Source organism: Odontomachus brunneus, unplaced genomic scaffold (genome assembly GCF_010583005.1).
Source record: "Odontomachus brunneus isolate Ranch 3 - 2012 unplaced genomic scaffold, Obru_v1 Obru_scaffold_040, whole genome shotgun sequence".
NCBI classification, from domain to species: domain Eukaryota; kingdom Metazoa; phylum Arthropoda; class Insecta; order Hymenoptera; family Formicidae; genus Odontomachus; species Odontomachus brunneus.
Window position 1 is genome coordinate 129666 of NW_022639490.1, and position 20131 is coordinate 149796.

At 38.1% G+C, this 20131-nt stretch overlaps 2 protein-coding genes across 2 annotated transcripts in view; one reads left to right on the forward strand and one right to left on the reverse strand.

The window, feature by feature from the left end:
• Positions 1-427: 427 nt before the first annotated feature.
• On the reverse strand, positions 428-5099 carry LOC116844260 (histone chaperone asf1). Its single transcript, XM_032815550.1, has 3 exons — positions 4490-5099; positions 4049-4164; positions 428-2457 (listed from the first exon to the last, which is right to left on the reverse strand). The coding sequence occupies exons 1-3, from the start codon at positions 4596-4598 to the stop codon at positions 2086-2088; spliced, it is 597 nt and encodes a 198-aa protein (XP_032671441.1). The 5' UTR covers positions 4599-5099; the 3' UTR covers positions 428-2085.
• A 6100-nt stretch (positions 5100-11199) lies between these two features.
• Positions 11200-20131, forward strand: part of LOC116844222 (basigin) — a 32121-nt gene continuing 23189 nt past the window's right edge. The window contains exon 1 of the mRNA XM_032815452.1: positions 11200-12142. Coding sequence (XP_032671343.1) covers positions 12070-12142 — 73 coding nt within the window. The 5' untranslated portion in view covers positions 11200-12069. The remainder of the gene's footprint in view (positions 12143-20131) is intronic.

Here is a 20131-nt window from a genome sequence, read left to right on the forward strand (position 1 = left end):
TTCTTTTGGAGTGACAATAAGTTCGTAAATCCGCTATTTGATTGAGAATAACGGGAGTAACGATTCCGCAAACGATTAACTCGCTCTCCTTTGCTCATGTATAGCCTTATCACATTACCATTGCGCGGTGTCTTTTTTCTGAAAATGTACAAATTTCATGTCGAGGGAGAACATCGATAAGTATATGGAAGGTTATTTTGCGCGCGATTTTTCGAATTATCTAAATATATACGGAGTGTGTATACTCTCTTTCATATTCTTGTCCAGGTACTACTTCATCGTTTAAGGTTTCTCACCCGTCACTGCAGCCGTACCGCACTATAAGGTCGCAGCGAAATGTCAATCATGATTTTACTTTTGTGGTACATGCGCTTTGTTGAAATCAATTGGTTATCTTCATGTATACCACAACTTATACTAGATAGGATAAGACGTGTCACAACAACTCTCTTTACTCATTCGTGCATTCATAAATTGTTGTACATTTTGATTGATTGTTACAAGGTCTGGATAAGTAAAGCGCGTAAAGTCGAAACAAAAAAAAATCCTTATTTGTCGTTTCGTGTAGAACGATAAAATTATATTATCGATACTGACAGTAAATAATAAACTACAGTGAGCCATGTGTGTGTGGCAAGATTTTCGATAATGAGAAACAAGAATGCATTTCCATTCGCATCTGAAACATTGATCGACTGATATTTCTGATTGTATAGTATTCGTATACGTTAATATGCATTGTTGCGTCAGTACGCATATGAATAAAAAATATTCTCGGTTGATATGCAAAAATGTTGTAAGTTTCATAAGTTTCTTAACCAGTTCTAGCATACGTATTTATAATACATGTAATCCAATATATACGCTTATTACATTCCTATTAAGGTTATTGTGATTATTCACCGCGGAACTCTTGATTGATGCCGTCAGAAGCGAAGAAATGCGTATCTAAAATTCCTACAATGTATGTCGAAATAAAAAGATACATCCAAAATATAACATTTATAATCGATTAATGACATACAACTTTCTTTTTTTATCTATCTTTTCCCACGTTAATTTGACGATTATTTATTGATTGTTAGAACAAAAAGAAAATATTCGGAGTATTTCAGAGGTGTGCTTAATTCCATTGCAAGAGTCTTTTTGGATATATCTTTATTATTATTATTATTATGACTTTGTAAGATTTTTGAACATGCATTTTTTCACTTCTGATGTCATCAATCAAAATGGCTACGGTGAGTACTCATGAGCCTTAGAGGTCGTTTAAATGCAGTTGCAGTTACGTTTTAAAGTTATAGCATTAGTCTGTGAATCGATCATGTATCTATTTCCTTCACGTAAACTAGTGAAAAATGAAAAGTTTTATTGCATTTGTCAATGAATATTTCATGAGTTCACGCGAAGGAAATATATTAATAATCGATTCACAGATACAGATAGTACTACGATTTTAAAACGTAACTGCGATAGGTGAGAAATGGTACGTTAAAATTCTTGCATGTATTTTCAAATAAAAAGATTTGACTGAAAGAACACTTCAGATTGCTTGAGCATATATTAACAGTCAATAAATAGCCGTAAAATTAATGTGACAAAATTATGAGAAAGTATAGGTTAAAGAGGAAAGTTGCAGATTAATGATGTTAATTTTACGGCTGTTCATTTATTGTCAAGCAAAGAGGATTGTTTTTAGAGTATTTTACAAGTGTATTCATATAATCTAAAGTATTCTCTCACATAAATGTTTTTATTTAAAAATAGCACGCAAAACTTTCAATCATACGTTTTCTTGCTTTTGACGATATGAATCAAGCATTCCGCATCGAGAGACTAGCCTTAATAAACAACCAAAATAAATTTCCTAAGCATTATATCAATCGCTATTGAACGCAACTGTGTGCTGTGACATAATAAAACAACAGATTTATTTCAACTTGTGGAGAATGCAAGAGAGAAGTTTGCACGACATCTCGCATGTGACATCATAATCCAATATGGTTATAGCAAGGAGCCAAGAGCCCTCAATTTACTGTATATCCTGTCCCACAGAACTTATTTTTATTAGCAACAAATCGTCTTTCACATCACTTCCATGCCATTTTGTGTGTTTTCTGTAAAGCCTAATGTAGATGTGGGCGCATCCTGTGAGGTTTCTTCCAGAGCTTGCGCGTCCATGCCCTCGGGGACAGTGCTGGCCGTCGTAGTGGCACAATCGTCCCAATTGATCTTAAATCTAGTAACGCGCGGTTTATCGCCCAATATATTCCTCTGAACCTTATCGAATTGTGGCTGTGGGGGTGGATTTTCCCTGAGTTCCGCGTCCGTATATTCGTTATTGATGAAATAACCGACGCGAACGAATTCGTGGCCTCTGTAGGAGCAGGTCAGCAATACGACAGTTACACCCAAAGCATCATTTACTGGAATCCTACTTACATCTGGTGGATCAGCCTGGAAGAAAATATAACAACGACCTAGAATCTATGCTACATGTTAATGTTATAAGGATATATTGCCCATATAGTTTCTGCAAAAAGTCGCTGAAAATTAAAAATTACAATAATAATAATTGGTCTGTTCTTTTCAGCTGCACTGCTGAATCGGTGCAATAAGTTACAGTCAGACAAGTATATCTTTTCTCATTCTAATTTATTGCACTAGTTCAGCAGTGCAGCTGAAAAGAACAGACCAAATGTATTTTATTTTTTGTAAAAACATATAGTATATACGTATATATAGTTGAATAACAATCTAATATTACTTTAACATCACATTTTTATAGTTTATTGACCTTTTTTATATTATTTCTGACTCTTAAATATTTATCTCTAAACCACAATGAAACTTTGTATACATCATTTTGAATACTTGAAGTATATGTTTGCAAACATTGAGATTTCCATCATTATGTTATCTTTCATTTTTTGTTATCAAATATCTTTTCCTTCATTACAGATAACATATTTCCATTACAGTATAGTTTTACTCTTTAAAGTGCATAATTCATGGAACATTCTAGTAACTTTTTTTTAATGAAATATTGTCAAAAACACTCTAAGTAGTACATTTATAAGGTTTCAACTGCCTAATCCTAAGTGATCCCTATTGGTATCCATTGATACTTAAAGAGTTAAAATAAGTTATATCCCAAGTAGCAGGATGACATATAATGATAGATTATTGATGTATTATCAATATTATTATTAATGTGATTAAAAGTTCACTTAATGTCATTAATGTTTGTTGGACCTACACTTCAATGTGAAATAACTTTTGATTCAGACTCCGATACAATGTTAAGTTATTTGTGATCAGTTTTAGAAACAATATTAACCTCTAATTTCTTCAAGATTGTTTCATACTTTTTTAAATATGAGCAATATACTTTTAAACAGAACAAAATAGATCTGTTTAATTGAACTAGTGTTATACTTGAACTTTATTCCTTTTTCCTCTAAGTGCAGTCTAGTTAAGCTAAGAACTTTTAATCCAGATTCTAAATCAATGTCAAATTGTAATTAATTTTAGAAAATGTGCAATGTAGATAAACCTTTAATTTTTTCAAAATTGCTTCATTATTTTTCAGATATGAGCAAGGTATCCTTAAATAGAACAAGTCGGTTCTTTACAGCTAAGCTAGTTCTTTTTTCTTCAATGCAACATTACATATTTGTTTCACTCTAATGGCAAAAAGTGTAAGCTAGTTCAGCTAAGAACTTTTCACTCAGACTTTGATACAATGCCAAGTTGTTTGTGACAGAGTTTCAAATGTGTGTAACATAATCTTTTATTTCTTTAAAATTGCTTTATTATGCTTATAATAAATCCTTAAACAGTATAGGTGATATACCTTAAAGTCTGTTCTTTTTTTAGCTGAAATAATGCTATATTGAACTTTGTTCGCTTTTCTCTCAATGCTGTATTACATATTTGTTTCACTCTAATATAAAAAAAGTTCAAGTTAGTTTATCTAAGAAGAACAGATCTGTTGTGAATTTATCTCAGTTATAGTAAATCACTCAAAGATGATTTGTCACGTTACCTGAAATACAAACATGTGTCTTCCTTCTGGAATCGGTCCAACATAAATGGTATCTAAGACTTGATCGAACTCTTCTGACTCTGCGCTGCCCACATATATCATCTTCCATTCCAGATCTGAAAGAATACCAGCACATTGCTCATAGTGTTTTGATGCGTGAGGAACCTCAACGAAAAACATCAACTGCAAAAAGCGCGAAGCTTCACCAGCAGGTGATCACCCTCCAAACCCGAACATACGTCGTACGCGTTATCATCGTAGACTCCATTTCTCGCAGTTAAACGTGTCGTCGGATACTCGCGGTCAAATTCACGGCCTTGAGACCCGTGACATCACTATTATAAAATTAACCTAGAGACGTGCGTCCGAGCCGCGTGTGCTCGACTCAACGAAAATGAAATCCCCGTCCACGCGAATGAATCGCGAAACGCGGGCGCCTACCTTCCTTGAGCTCCTCGATGCACTCGAATGTGACCTCGAACTGGAACGGATTCAGAAACGGCGACGGATTGTCAAGGACCGCAACGTTCGCGAGCTGAACCTTTGCCATGGTAGAGAAACGTCCGAGGTGGCTGGGATCCTTCCTCAACGATCGCTGACACGTCTTATCTCGACGGAAGAGACGATTCCGCTCGCAACTGCGCTACTTCTGACCGTCCCGCGCGACTATTCACTCTGCAACCGGGGAACTGCGTGTCGCGGGATAAACAGCTTCATCGCAGCACGCACGGGATAGTTTGGCGGCAAACTAACCGAAGAGCGCTTCCGGTGATGCCGCGGCGGCCTACCGCCGGCGACGACAGCTGTTTGTTCGATCGTCATCCGGTGTCCGGCGTGACGCGCGTCGAGACGGGGGCGACCGAGAAATTCGCGTTTAGGAATTACGGAGCCGCGTGTGCCCGTGGAACGCTGCATTTTCACGGTGCGTTGCGACGGGCTCGTTTGTTTACCACTTGAACATCGCTCGTCGCGCGCTTCCGAAGCGAGCTTCGCGTATCGACGGCGAGTCGTATGGTCCCAGGAATAAAAATCGGGTGTTCGCGCGGAATCTCTGAGGTCGATCTTGCGGGAGAATAAGATTGTGAAGAGTAGCGTGTTTATTTAGAACCTGAGCAATTTTCGCCTCGGTTTCATGAGGGAGTGCACGTTCGAAGAGCACGCACGCGACAGAACGCGCGCTGCGAACGCTGACGTCCAATGAGAAGTATGGATATGACACGAGGGAACGTTGAGCGCCTCTTTATCGATGGTATCGTTGGGATGGTATTGCAGGGTACCTATTATAGACTTCTTCGGAATCAATTCCGATCGGAATAATGGTGCGAACTCATGCAGCGGAATAGCGGAGCGCGGAACGAGAGCGGAACCAATCACGAGCGTTTCGCAGTTTTCGTTGCACGGATTTTCAATCCCTAAATACCCATGCAGCGGAATGAACGTAAGCGGAATGAGTAGCACGTAATTAAAATGACTTTTAAATTAATGTTTTATTACTCGTTTTTATTATTATGTACATAAATATTTAATTAAATGCGTTTTCTATTGGAAACATTGACTGAAAATGTTAAAATCTATAAAATAAGTTTTAAGGCGGTTGTAACTTATTGAAATAATAGATGCGTTCAGCAGAGAAAGCTGCTTTGCAACTGTTGTAAAAATTCGTGAATCTAATTGAAGTATGTTCTTAATTTTGATTGAATCCAAGAGCATGTACCAATCAGATTCACGAATTTTACAACAGTTGCAAAGCAGCTTTCTCTGCTGAACGCAGCCATTGGGCGCATTCAGTAGAAAAAGCGCTCAGTGAGCAATCAACGATTATTGGTTCTTGCTATTAGATCCCTAAATCTAGACCAATTACATTGACAAATTACTCAACTGTTGTGCAACTGTTGAGTCTGCTGAATGCAGCCATTGACTCGCGATTAGTTGAGCAAAATCCGCGATGTGCTTATTCCGCTCCATGGGGACTTAAGAACTCTTGTTTTAATGTTAAAAATGATGAATTTGTACATATATATTACGCATTCATTGTTAAATTCATGGCATAGCGGTTATGATGTGCTGAATATTAATAAACTTGGCCAGCTAGATTGTTTGTTGTTCTTAATTTGAAGTTATATGGGCCCACGTCTATTTATGATAGAAGTATGCATATATTACACAGTCTGCGACAAAACTATTCCGCAGATTCCGCTAAAAACTGCTGAAAAACGCGGAACACTTATGATTGGTTCCGCTCTTGTTCCGCGTTCCGCTATTCAACTGTATGAGTTTGCACCCTGATTCCGTTTCCCCCAGAAAAGACAATAGAAATCTAGGAAATAACTGAATGTTCCCAATCAGAATTTATTCCGATCGAGAACATTCAATTATTTCCTAGATTTCTATTGTGTTTTCTAGGGGAAACGGAATTATTCCGATTGGAATTGAAGAAGAATTGGAATTCCGAAGAAGTACATAATAGGTACCCTGATTAGTGTTTTCCATAGGGTGATATTGGATGTGTTCGGAAAACACAACAATTATGCAAACGTTCAGTAATTATCGTCTTTAATTTTTTGAGATTCATAAACAAATTTGAAAGAATATTTCAATGACAGCTCACTGAGCACTCACTCAACCGTTTTCTGTTTTCTGAACGTAGTTCATAGTCGGATTTTGTATTTGAATCGTCCAAGAATCTGCAGAGTCATAGGAGGTGAAGACCTCTCGCGGAGAGCTACGAAATAGAGAGCTGCGTTCCGAAATTCACTACTAATACTGAAAATCTATAGTTCATTGATCTGTTCTTTTCAGTTGCATTGCTGAATTGGTGCAATAAATTAAAGTGAGACAAGTATGTTTTCTCATTCTAACTTATTGCACCAATTCAGCAGTGCAGCTGAAAAGAACAGACCAAGTGTCATGTATACTATAGAATTTGAATACTGGCAGTGAATTTCGGAACGCAGCCTATGCTTTGTTTCAAATAGTTTAAACGCGGTTTAAGGACCGTGGCACACAGAAAAACTTAAAAAACCTTCTAAACTAGTGCAATGAAAGAAAGTATATTTGTTTCACTCTTGCCCTTGTTTCTGCCAATTTTGGTTAACCGGTTGGTTATTTCAACGGAATTGACCAATGGAATTTGTTAATTCTGACAAAAAGAAGTGCGATTGATCAATTGCGTTGAAATAACCAACCGGTTAAGTTGACCAAAGCAGAGAGAAGCATGAGAGCGGCCACCAGCTTGATTTCAATGACCAGAGTTAGGCGCATTTTCGAGACGTCATCTAACAAAGTGTGCCTTTAAGCGGGAAGCACACACTCATGCATAAAGGCATGATGCACAACGCATAAGAAAATTGACCAATCAGAGTCCTTTAACTTTATCATGACAATAAAAATGAGGACTCTGATTGGTTCATTTCCTTATGCATTGTGTATTATGCATCCTGCAAGAGTGTGTGCTCCCCGCTTTACTAAAGGTACGGTCCAGCGGGCGCTGCAAATGTTTTGTAGCGTTTTTACTTCTTTCTCTTTCTTCATTCGAATCCGAGGAATAGAACAAGAGGGAGAAACGCTACGCAGCATTTGTAGCGGTTGTTGGACCGCACCCAAAGTTCGTTAGGCGCATTTTTGCGGTGGTAACGATAAAATATGCCTGATTCGTACCCGTTCTACTTCTATACAATGATAGTAAGTTAGAAAAGGACAGATGTCCAATCGCTCTATTCTTGTTTCACCACTGATGAGCGGACCGCACAACGTTGGTCGAAGCGAGCTAGCGGCGAACTTAACGCAAAGCTAGATCATCCCTCATTAGTCTCTCGTCTTTCTCGCGCTGCGTTCTGCGTAATTTTGTAAGGAAAAAGGATTTGGAAACTGGACAATATGAAATAACAAATAAATATATAAATTTAAACATGCCGCTGATATTTTTTGCTTATTTCTCGGCAGCCACAAAAGATATCGATGTGATTCAAAGAAAACAAAGTTCTCCATAATTTATTCTGTTGGAATTCAGAGAGTTTACAATAATACTAATAATACTAATACTATAATAATAGTATTAATAACGATTCGTTAAATAAGCCGTGGAAACAGGCGTATTTTTCGATGTTGCTGACAGCCTTTGTCTTAATTGTCGCCTCAATTGTCGCGAAGTCGCGGTATTAAAAATCGGCACGGAATAATCTAGAAAATAACGCGGCAGCTCCCGATGTGCTCTTCTCGACGATTGAGAATGTATGGCGTGACGTTCGAGCACGTTTTCGCACACGCGTATTTACATAACATGGCCTCCCAAGCAGAGCTGGGAAATCTTGCCCTTGACGTTTTACTCCTTCCACTTCTCACACAGAGATGCTTCTGTCCGTCCGTGTGCTCGGCCGAGTTCGGCGCGCCGAGCGAGAGAGACAATGTCTTCTCTTTTTCTCGCTCCACATCGCGTGGCTGCGAAGAGGCTCAGTCAGCAGCACGTACTGTCGAGCGGGCCGTTACGACAGTACGTTTACCTAGCCTTTGTGGAACCTAAAGTTTTTGTTAGAACCGTTGCCCAGATATTGTTATTATTGATTATTCGATTATCATTATTTCGTTATTTCCATTCGCAGATATTATTATCACTGCCATTTAATATTTGAGTATTATTACTTCTTTATTTGATTATTATTTAATTTATTCGCTTATTATTTAATTATGGCTTAGGAAAGCAACTTGGGCATGCCGTTACGACAATTTCTTTACTTCGTCTTTAATCAGTTATTATTGCCGTTGCCCGGTAATTGTTATTTATTATTATTACTGATTATTCGATCATCGTTATTCAGTTATTATCCGCTCGCTGCTATTATCACACGATTATCGATCAGGTATTATTATCACTACCACTTGTTATTCGAATATAATTACTTTTTTATAATAATTATAATAATATCTATTTGACAATCGTGTGATAATATCCGCTAATGGATAATAACAAAATAATGATGATCGATAATCAGTAATAACAATACCTGGGCAACGGCCCTAACAAAATCTTTAGGCTCCACAAAGCCTAGGTAAACGTACCATCGTAACGGCCCGTTCATGCCGCTGACTGAGCGGCGCTTGGAAGGACGCGCGGTTGGGTTATGTAAACACACGTTCGCAAGCATATGCTCAAACGTCACGTCATAACACTCTCAACCGTTGAGACGAGTACATCGAGAACTGCCGCGTTATTTTCTACATTATTCCGTAACAATTTTTAATACCGCGTTTCAACAATTCGCGACAATTGAGATGATAATTAAGACAAATTGAGGCGCGTACTCCTCACGCGAGCAGGTGTTGCGGGCTTTATCGCGACAGGTAATTGCTGCGTTTCATTTACTTTTTTACTTGTTAGATGGAGAAATGTCGCGAACGACTTCCTCAATGCCGATTAAATATTATTATCATCTGTTTATTATTCGAGTATTATTATTTCTTTATTCAGTTGTCATTTAACTATTTTTATTAGAAAGTAACTCGAGCGTGCCGTTACGACGATTTCCTTACCTCGTCTTGCTGTCGTATGTAATTAATTGATACTACCGGACATTCTTATACGGTTGTTGATCAGACATTATTATCATTATCTATTAATTATTCGGGTATTATTACTTCTTTATTCGGCTATCGTTTAATTATTTTTTATTGCATATTGGGAAGGAACTCGAACGTGCCGTTACGACAATTTCTTTTCACCGTCTTGCTGTCGCGTGTAACTATTTGATACTAATTTATTAAATTACTAATTGAGACAGGCGCCTCACGCGGTAATATTTTTTTCGCGTGAATTTTGAACAAATCTTTGTCTCTATCGTCACAATTTTCATAGTTTTGGATTTTTTATTTACGTTCGCATTTGCGATTATGCGTTTCCACACAGCAGAAATGTCCAAAATATATCATAGGGATATCCTAAAGGGATATATTTGGGATATATATACGTAAATATATACATAAATATATACCATACATAATTGTTATTTAATTGATGTCACATTAAAGGAGACGAATTATTGACATTGAGTTGTTATCTTATAGATACGTTCCAAAAGTTAACTTCAAGAACGTTAACCAATAGACAACCTTGTTCTACTTGGGATATTCGGATTCTCGCGCATGCGCAGTGATACTTATCCAGTGTTGGGATTCTGTAACTCGTTATTGGAGTTAACGACAGTTTCGTTATCGTTGTGCAGCTTTTGTATACCGTAGAAAAGTTGCGCAACGATAACGAAACTGTCGTTAACTGTCAATAACGAGTTACAGAATCCCAGCACAGGGCTGCTATTTCGTTCCCGCCTACCGACAGTTGTCGAATCGGTAGGCGTCGTTACGCAGCTTTTTTATACTGTGGAAAAACTGCGCAACGACGCCTACCGATCCGATAGGGAGCGGTGCACTTGAACACGGTGCATTTGGACACAGCCAATCACAGCACCGTGTGATTAGAGATATTTGTAGGGTCCCTTGGAACAGCGACTTGTGATTGGACTGTGTCCAATTGCCCCGTGTCCAACTGATATACACCCATCCGATAACTGTCGGAACCACGGTAACGGAATAGCAACCCTGCGTTTGGACCGAACGTCGGTCATATTACTGCAGGTTAGGTCATATAAGCTGCGTTCCGAAATGCACTGCCAGTAATAAAAATAGTAAAAGTAGTAAAAATAGTAGTAAAAGTAGTAAAAATCTATAATTTATGTTATAGATTTATACGTATATTATAGAATTTCAATACTGAGGCAGTGAATTTCGGGACGCAGCCAAAAACGGGTCTATCACGTGGTCAAAAAGTCGCCAAGGCATTGACTAATATTGCGACTAGAAACTAGAAAATAGACTGAGCTCTAATTCCAATCTTTAATCTCAATCTTTACTTTCTGTGTTCTGATTGACCAAAATCAAATCTTCAATCTGTAGCTCTGGCCACTAAAATCAAGCTGATGGCCGTTCGCAGGCTTCTCTCTGACCAAAGTCGATAGACGGACATCTGATTAATTGCACTTTTGACTGATAGTGCAGAAGTTGCTCAAACAGATCTCATGTAAATCGGCCGAAAGGCGGGTCGCGCAGAGGGCGCGGTCGCGTCGGGTCGCTCAATCGGAAAAGGAGGGAGCGAGCGTGGCGACAGAGCGAAATGGACGGACGGACGGACGTCGGCGCGTAGCAGAAGACAGCGGCGGCCATTTTGATCCTGACATTGTCGTAGCTACGGCGGCTCGACGGTGCTCGCTTGCCGTGGGGAATCTTCTGCTCGAGGGTGGATCGACGACGAAGACGACAACGGCGGCGGCGGTGACGACGACGACGAGGCGGCGTAGGCGACGGCGGGCGGTAACCGTGGAGTTTCGGTGTGTAGTGCGCATTAAAGAGATACGCGCGCCAGCTGTGTGCGCGAGATAACGATAAGAGAAAACAGCGAACAAACGTCAGTGATAGGTCGTGACTGTTCTCCCTCGACGACGGCGACGGTGGTGGCTGCGACGGCGGCGGCGGCAACGGCGGCAGGGGGGAGGAGGAGGAGGTGTGGTGTGACGGGTGCTCTCGCGCGAACGATCTGAACTGCGATCGCCAGTCGCGCACGGTCGAGTGAAAAGGAAACGGGTCGCGGTTGACGGGCCAGAGAATCGACAAGGCTGAACGTCGGGCACAATCGGAGTGACGCTGACAACAGCGACGGGAAGGACAAACGAGACGACGACAACGCCGACGAGGAGGAGAAAGACGACGATCAGCGAGAGCGGAACGAGGACGTCGACGAGCAAGAAGAAAACGACGACGACGGCGGCAACGTTCAAGAGAAGCGCGACAGTCGTGATACGACGCTCTCGTATACGACGGTCTACTATCGCCACCACCTAGACGGCAACGTCGGCGCATCACGTCCGTTCCTCTCCCCGTAGGAGGCCCTCTCGCCGCGACGAGGGCACCGTGTTCGCCGTTGGTACCGTAGCGGTGCACACACAGTCACGCGCCACCGCGTACATCAGCGCCGCGGGATGGAGAGGCGAGCCGCTTTTGTGCTGCTGGGGATGCTATATTTAGCGGGCACCCTCGTCACGGTCCAGGCAGGTGAGTCGCGCACTGCTATGTCTCTCTCTCTCTCTCTCTCTCTCTTTCGCCCGCTCTCTCGCTCTCTTCGTCCTCTACTCGACTCGCTCGCGCGTTCGTTTGCTTTGCTTGCTTGCTTGCTTGCTTGCTTGCTTGCTTGCTCGCTTGCTTGTTTGCTTGCTCGCTCATTCGTTCGTTCTCGCCGATCGTTTATTTGTCTCTCGCTGTGCCGCGCCGTCGCGCACGCGAGACGCATTCCTTCCCCGTTGATCCCCCGGTATTATCGGCTCTGGCCCCCGTCGTCGTCTTCGTGATCTGTGCTGACGTCGATCGCACGGTCGTCCTGGCTTCGATTCCTCGCTTTCTAATCCCGATACGAGGACGTCGACGGCGACCACGTCGGGAGGACGACCCACGTCGTCGGTCGATAACGGCTCACGCGATTCCGTGTCCCGCACACGGCAGATGCTAATTGACGTACACGATGATGGATAATGCAAATCCAAAGCGGAAATTGCCGGCATCGGCCGCGAGTGTGGTATTGCCGATTCGCAACACGGATAACTTGTGTCATCGTTCATTGGAAGAGCGCGAGATGCGCAGCGCTTGAGCGCGCTTGCGACACGACAGCGGCACGACAGCTCTTTAAATACGTCCTTTCTATTGTTACGCGTGGTTCCCGTTGTCTGACGACGTCGCGTCGATAACAGCCGAGCCGCGGCATATCGAAAACGCATTATTTGCGACTGTGTTGTCTTTTTTTTTTACTGTCAACACACGCGCGCGACTCCCCGTCGAGCGTGCACTTGTGCCTTGGGATCTCGCTTTTTTTTCCGACATAGCCGACCGGAAAAAAACTTTCCGTGATTGCTGAACTTTGCATTCGAAAGCGATTCATACCGACACGCACACCGCTCATCCGGGACTCTGACTAAAAGCCTGAATCACACGGCGAACAGTCGGATCTTAATTGACTCCGACTTAACCGCTTCATTGTGCGTAGCTGCATAAATTATCGGCATATTCGTAGTGAGAATATAAAGGCCGCAGTGAACGGTAAGAAATGAATGTTGCTTGCTGTGCTCTTCTCCAAACGCGCACGACTCGAAATAATTTCAAAATTGAAGTCATCGGAGAAAGCTGCTTCGCAATCGTTAGAAAATTCGTGAGAATCCGACTGGTGCGTACTCTTAATTTTGGCTGAATCTAAAAGCATATACCAATCAGATTCAAGAATTTGTAGCAGCTGCAAAATAATGCTTTCTGCCGAGCGCAGTTATCGAGTAAAAATATCTGTTATTATAGAAATTGTAGTCAAGCATCCGTCTTCGTGATTGCTTTCAGTTTGTGTTTGATTTCTTCGATGTTCTCATAGCTAAAAGTCATTTTTCTGCTCGAGCTCGGTGATTTTCAACGCGATTGTTTTCGACACTTTTATCAAATAACCACACTCGACAAGTGCATAGAGAAAATGTTGTAGTGAAAATTACATTGAAATTTATTATATTTCTTTTTACAATGTTTTCTGTAAAGCTAGATTATATTGAAATTGTATTGGAATTGTAAAGATAAATGTCTATAGAAATAGTGAATTTGTTCTCTATCTGAATATATGATATAAAAAACATTCAAATAATTATAATAATTTTTTAGTAAAGAGTCAAACATGCTTAACATTTTCAAATAAATATATAGTGATTTCGTGGTCATAATTTTTTTCTGTATGGTCAGATTACCAAAATTTTGTCGTAATTTTTACTTCAATATTTTTTGCGTTTAGGGATCCATATACTGAAAGAAAAATGATTCAAAAAATAAAAGAATATTTATTCCATGAAACATCGCCACTGAAGATACGCCCCTTGGACGCCCTAAAAATACATACCTGGTGAATACACTCTTTAAATGCGAGATATCTGATTTTACCATACGGAAAAGAACGCCGTTGAGTCAGCAGAATTGATCAACAGCGCGCGGTGTGGTTAGAATTAATCTTCTTAATTCAATTGCAATGTCACCGAAACCAATACACGAGTTATCAAAACAACATATCTGTTTCACTAACCTTGGTTATTAATTGCAAACTAATTCCAATATAATAACATTGCGTAATAGAGAGGATTTATTCCGCTCAACTGTTCCAACTGCCGACCAATTTTATCGACTCAACAGCACTTTTTTCTGTGCACTTTCCCGTTTTATATCAGATGCTCGCTCGCACGTAGCGCGAGCAACACGAAGGAAGTAGACGGACGCATTTAGCGCTAAATGCACGATGAGAAAATACCGGGCTTACAGTTCTAAATACGAAAATGGAACATCTCGGAGCGCAATTTCTGTTCGGTGCGATTACGGATTATAATTTTCTGGAGTCGCGGAGTTACACACAAACACATCCACACATGCACGCGCACACACACAATACAAAATAAACACGCACGCACATATACACACGAGGAATAAAACTGTCGCGTGTACGCACAATGATCACAACCGAAATTTTTTTAAGATCTTTTTTAAGAATCGTAATGAGTGCGAAATGTCGCGTCACAATTTTATATCGCAAATATGATTTTAAATCGCGCGCGATTTTATATCGCTAACGCGGTTTTAATCGAGAATCTCAGTCATGATGGGAATCGTAAATTTAAATAAATATTAAACATATTAAGGCTCCTGAGTATTCGCATCATCCATTTCTTTTTAATGACGTCAGGAGCGAAAAAACGCACGCTACAAATTCTTGCAAAATACATCGAGATGAAAAAATATATTTACAAAACGACACTTACGATCGATTAAGCAAATCTCTAAAATATTTTTCTTTTTTTCTAATAATTAATAAATAATCGTAAAATTAATATGACAGAATAATAAGGAAATTAGGTTAAAAAAAGATTACATATTACGTTAATTTTATGATTATTTATTAATTGTTAAAGTAAAAGGAAAATGTTCAAAATATTTTAGAGGTATGCTTAATCGAATGCAAATATCATTTTGTGAACATATTTTTTTATGTTAACATATTTCGCAAGAATTTTTAGCATGCGTTTCCTCGCTTCTGACGTCATTAAAAAGAGATGGACGATGCGAGTACCCAGAAGTCTTAAACATAAATAAATCAACTCTCTCTTTGTACAGCATTAAAATATTCTTTAAAATGTCCACTATAAAAAAACGCAAGTTTTACTGTGAAAGAATAGTAGAAAACGGAAGCATGTAATAAAGTTAAATAATGTTTTCTTAAAAACATCGCTTAACCTCATTATGCTTTCCACGCAGAGTAAAATAGGAGACATTTTGCAAAACTTCGAATTATAAAATTTTAAAACTTTTTTTTTATGTATTAAGACAGGTAATATATAAAAATATTTTTGCACGTTCAATTAATTATAATTATTTATTGACATGTTTCTCATAAAATAATAAGATTACCTTTTTTATTACCTTTTTTTATTAAAATATTAATGACAATCAATATTAGGTGTAATAATCTTTGGTAATCTTCTGAAACATATAAAAAAACATACACTGAGAAAAAAATTTACTAAACTTCAAAAAACGTTTGTTTGGATAGTACTGTGAAGGTATTTGTTTAAATTAAGTAATTATTTTCTAAAATTAAATAGTTTTAAATATAAATTTGTTTCTTTAATTTTAGAAAATAATTACTTAATTTAAACAAATATCTTCATAGTACTATCCAAACAAACGTTTTTTGAAATTTAGTAAATTTTTTTCTCAGTGTATATATCATATATATTAACATATATAAAAAATTATATGTATATAAATATATATGTGTGTGTGTGTATGTGTATAAATTATATTTAAAAGGAAATAATACAACTTCACATTTAAAAATTTTTATAATAACATAATCCAATTGTGCCTTTAAATGTATAAGTTTGGATTAGATAATATTAAATATCATAGATTATTGCATGATATATGCACAAAATACTTAACCGCAATGATGAGTGATTTGGAATTGCAGGCGCGATTTTACGATAAAAGTCCAATTGCGTATCGCATTGCGATTCAAGAAAAGGAAAGTGCTTGCGATATATCGCAAAATTGCACATCCTTAAAAAAATCAAGTTTTTTGCCGGCTCGAGTGAATCTATCGCGGAGTATATATGTTTCATTACGCCCGTATCGATCGCGTACTTCGCTCGAAGATTAGATGTCCGTCAGATAATAGTAATCGTGACTCCGTCGCTCTAACGACTCCAAGACTCCGCGCGATATGGCGAAGTTCGAATTAGTTTTGACTCTACCGAGACCGGGGAAAAACCCGAGCCTTTAAAGATCTCGTAACCGACGCAGCTTTTAGCGCCGACATAATTTATTGGCGGGGCAGGCAATCGGCACGGTGCCCGCACAGTTCGCGATAAAAGCGCAAATCTGAAGCAAACAGGAAGAGAATTGCGAGATCGCATTTGATGTTTTATTTGTTGTTTCACTTGCTAACGTTCACCTTTGCTATCTTACTATATACACATGTTACATATTTTGCAACTGCACAAAAAGAAATGAAAGACTCGCGGAGTAATCTGGCGTTAACGATAAATTAGACGCGCGATTTGTAGTTTTTTTTTTAAGAATTTTACACTGAGAGAGAAAAATGTCTAAAAGATACAAAAAAAACATTTATTCGATAGGTATCAATAAACATATCTACTTAAATCTGAATTTTTTTTATTTAAACAATATTTTATTTAAATTTTATTTAAACAATTGCTTTCTTAAAAAGCTAAGTTCTTAAGAAAATGTATATTTTATTATTTTTTAAATTTTTTGCAAAGCAAAACAAAATACTTTTGTTAAGCAAATATGATATTATAGTACCCGTCAAATAAATATTTCTTACATATTTTCTCTCTCAATGTACCTTCTATCTCATTTGATGCTTGATGTTTCTTTCTTTTTTTTATTGTATTGGTGAGTAATATATTTCTTTTTTTTCCGAGGCACAATTCGAAATTTTCGTCTTGACGTCTTTATCGCGACGATTGCAGGAAAACTCGAGTCGTGCGCGATAAAATACAGATGTAAGTCAACGAGACTGTCCCGTGGTACGAGTGTTTGTATTGACACGAGGATCACGTTTGCAGTTTTATCGCGTGAGGATGCTGTTCTGATACGCGCAACTCGATCGCGCGTAGTGTTTGCTCTCTCTCTCTCTCTTTCTCTTTCTTTTTTGACGACACGGTTTTGCGAGATTCGTCGGAAAGCTCGCGTCAACACCTCGTGTTTACGGACGCGTAGCGTATTTCGTCGGTATGGTCTTTTCAGACTGCTAATATTTACAACAGCGTGCGCACGTGAGGTACACCCACACTAGGGAGACGAGAAAGCGCCGCGGAAACTTTCCGCAGGCGAAAACCGAAAGTTGTAGGCTCATTTGGATCTTGGCAACACGTGTTCTGCACGCGTGGAAACACATAAACGCGTAATCGCGCAGCAAATACATGAGAAAGAAGAGAATCTCCAAGGGCGTTTTTCAATAGCAGTTTAAACTTGAATTTTAGTTTAAATTCTGTTCTAGCAGTGTGTACTGGAACAGAGTTTGAACTTGAGGAGATAATTCAAATTTGTTAAGAATTCACAGAAACCTGCGATACACATGAATTGAAATATTATCTAGCTGCTCGTGTAATTAGAAAAATATTGATTATTCAAGAGTTGAGATATTTGAAATCAAAGTTGACACTTTTTATGTGTTCTTCAACTTAAGGTGGCGTGTTATTTTTAATTTTTTGTAAAGTATAATTAGGTTTTTAATGAAAAACGACTATGATATTAAAAACTAATACCTACATTATACACGAATTTCAAAATTATCGACTGGTTTGAAAATAACAGCGGTCGAAAATTCATAATTTATAATAATACTTGGGATACATATACACATATTTAAATACTTATATATCTTTTTTTATTGTCTGTGCATTTCTAGTAGGTTAATTAATACACTAATAAGGCATTAATAAAAAAAATTATAAATATTTTTTATTTTTATAATACATTATGAATGTGTGTGTATGTATGTATACACACACACACACATATATATATATATATATATATATATATATATATATATATATATATATTTTGTCTTAAATTATCATTTATATTACAATTTATTGTTACCTATAATTTAATTATACAAATAAATGTATAAAAATGTATAATTTTATTCGATAAATAGTAAGTTTACGAAAAGTCCCCTTGCTGCACTACTGAGAATACGACACTGAGCCTTACAGAATCTTCTTAGATCTAAGTTTAACTACTATTGAAAAATCAGTCCTAAGGCCTGTATTAATAGCATATCTGAAACTTGTCTCATGTGATGAGATACTCAGGGCAGATTTTTTTTTCAATAGTAGTTTAAATTTAGATTTAAATTTAAATGAACTGTTTAAACAAAAAAATTGTTAAAATAGAGCTTAAACTTTCATCTAAGTTTGAATTAATTATTCAAAATTAGTTATTAAGAGTTAGATTCAAGTTTTTCTTTTGAATTTTATGCGATATTTATATCTGTAATCGTGGTTCAACTGAAAAACTTTTAATGATTCAACATTGAATTCAAATTTGAGCATTTCACTTGAGGCGTGTTTCAAATAATAATTATTAATGCGGGCCTAAGTTAGTTGGATTTCAGTTAGCCAGCACTTATCTATATTGCAATGTGACTGTAAGTTAGATATTAACTAAATAATAAATAGTTGCCTGGTCCTTATCCACCTAGATTTCCTTTCCGGAGGACGTTCTAGAGTTTTTTTCTTTCTTTTACGTTTTCATTTTTTTTTCTTACTCTTTTACAAACGCATCCGTGAAACAAATTTTTCCGCGTTTTCGAAAACATTTCACCTCCGTTATAGACGCGGGCGGCAAGAGTTGCGAATTGCGACGCGTTTAAACAATTCTTGCGACAATTCGGCAGCGAGAACGTGCGTGCGCGGAGAACATGCTGAGCGACGGGGCATTTGTTGGCGTGAATTTACGGTTTGCTGTATGTCGCGGCGAGAGCATTGCTTTCTAGGTCATTTAATGAGACTTATCGACACCGCGTCGGGACGCGTTCTAAAAAAGTTTAGTCGATAATGCTGCAACTGTGCATCCTCGCGACTCACATGGCACGTTGCTGCAACCGCCGGACAGTTCAGCGCGCACGCTACCTCACGTTAGCCGTTAATCTCCGAGATTAAAAATAATCACATATATGATGAATAATATTGTTCTATCCTGAAACTATCGGCGGGTTCTCGTATCGCTTCTTGCGTTCCTGGTTGTTATCCGGTCGTTATCGGCCGAGATTCTACGGAGCACTTGACAATAACTCATATTCATATACTCATTTCTCGTATATTAGGTCCAGAATTGTGAGTAATTAATTACTTTTTCAATTATCGAATTTAATTGACGATTAATATAACCCTAATCAATTAAAAATATTTTAATTAACCACTGACTTCAAGAAATCTAATTAAAAATCATCCAATTAACGATTGATTTGAAGGAATTCAATTCAAAACTGTTGAATTATTGATTAAAACGAGCGAAAGTAATTAAAGATTATTCGATTATCAATTAAGGATAGTCAATGTAATTAAGGGTTATTTAATTGACAATTGATATAAGCAAATTTAATCGAAAAGCGCAGAAAGACAATTAACCAATCGATGTTAATCAAAATTGTAACCGTAATTATTTACATTGCTCATGGTAACCAACCGAGCTGAATATATGCTCACACACACACACACACACACACACACACACACACACACACACACACACATATCATAAGCATCAAATTAATTTAAAATATATTTTGAACTCCCTTTCTCCCCCCTTAATAAGTTTACTATTTCAATCAAAGTTCGAAAGCATATTTTCAAAAAGCATTTCAATCAAAATTAAATTAAAACAAAAATTCGGTTTGCTTACTATATAAGCCGACTTTTTCTTCGATAAAGTTTTATAATATTC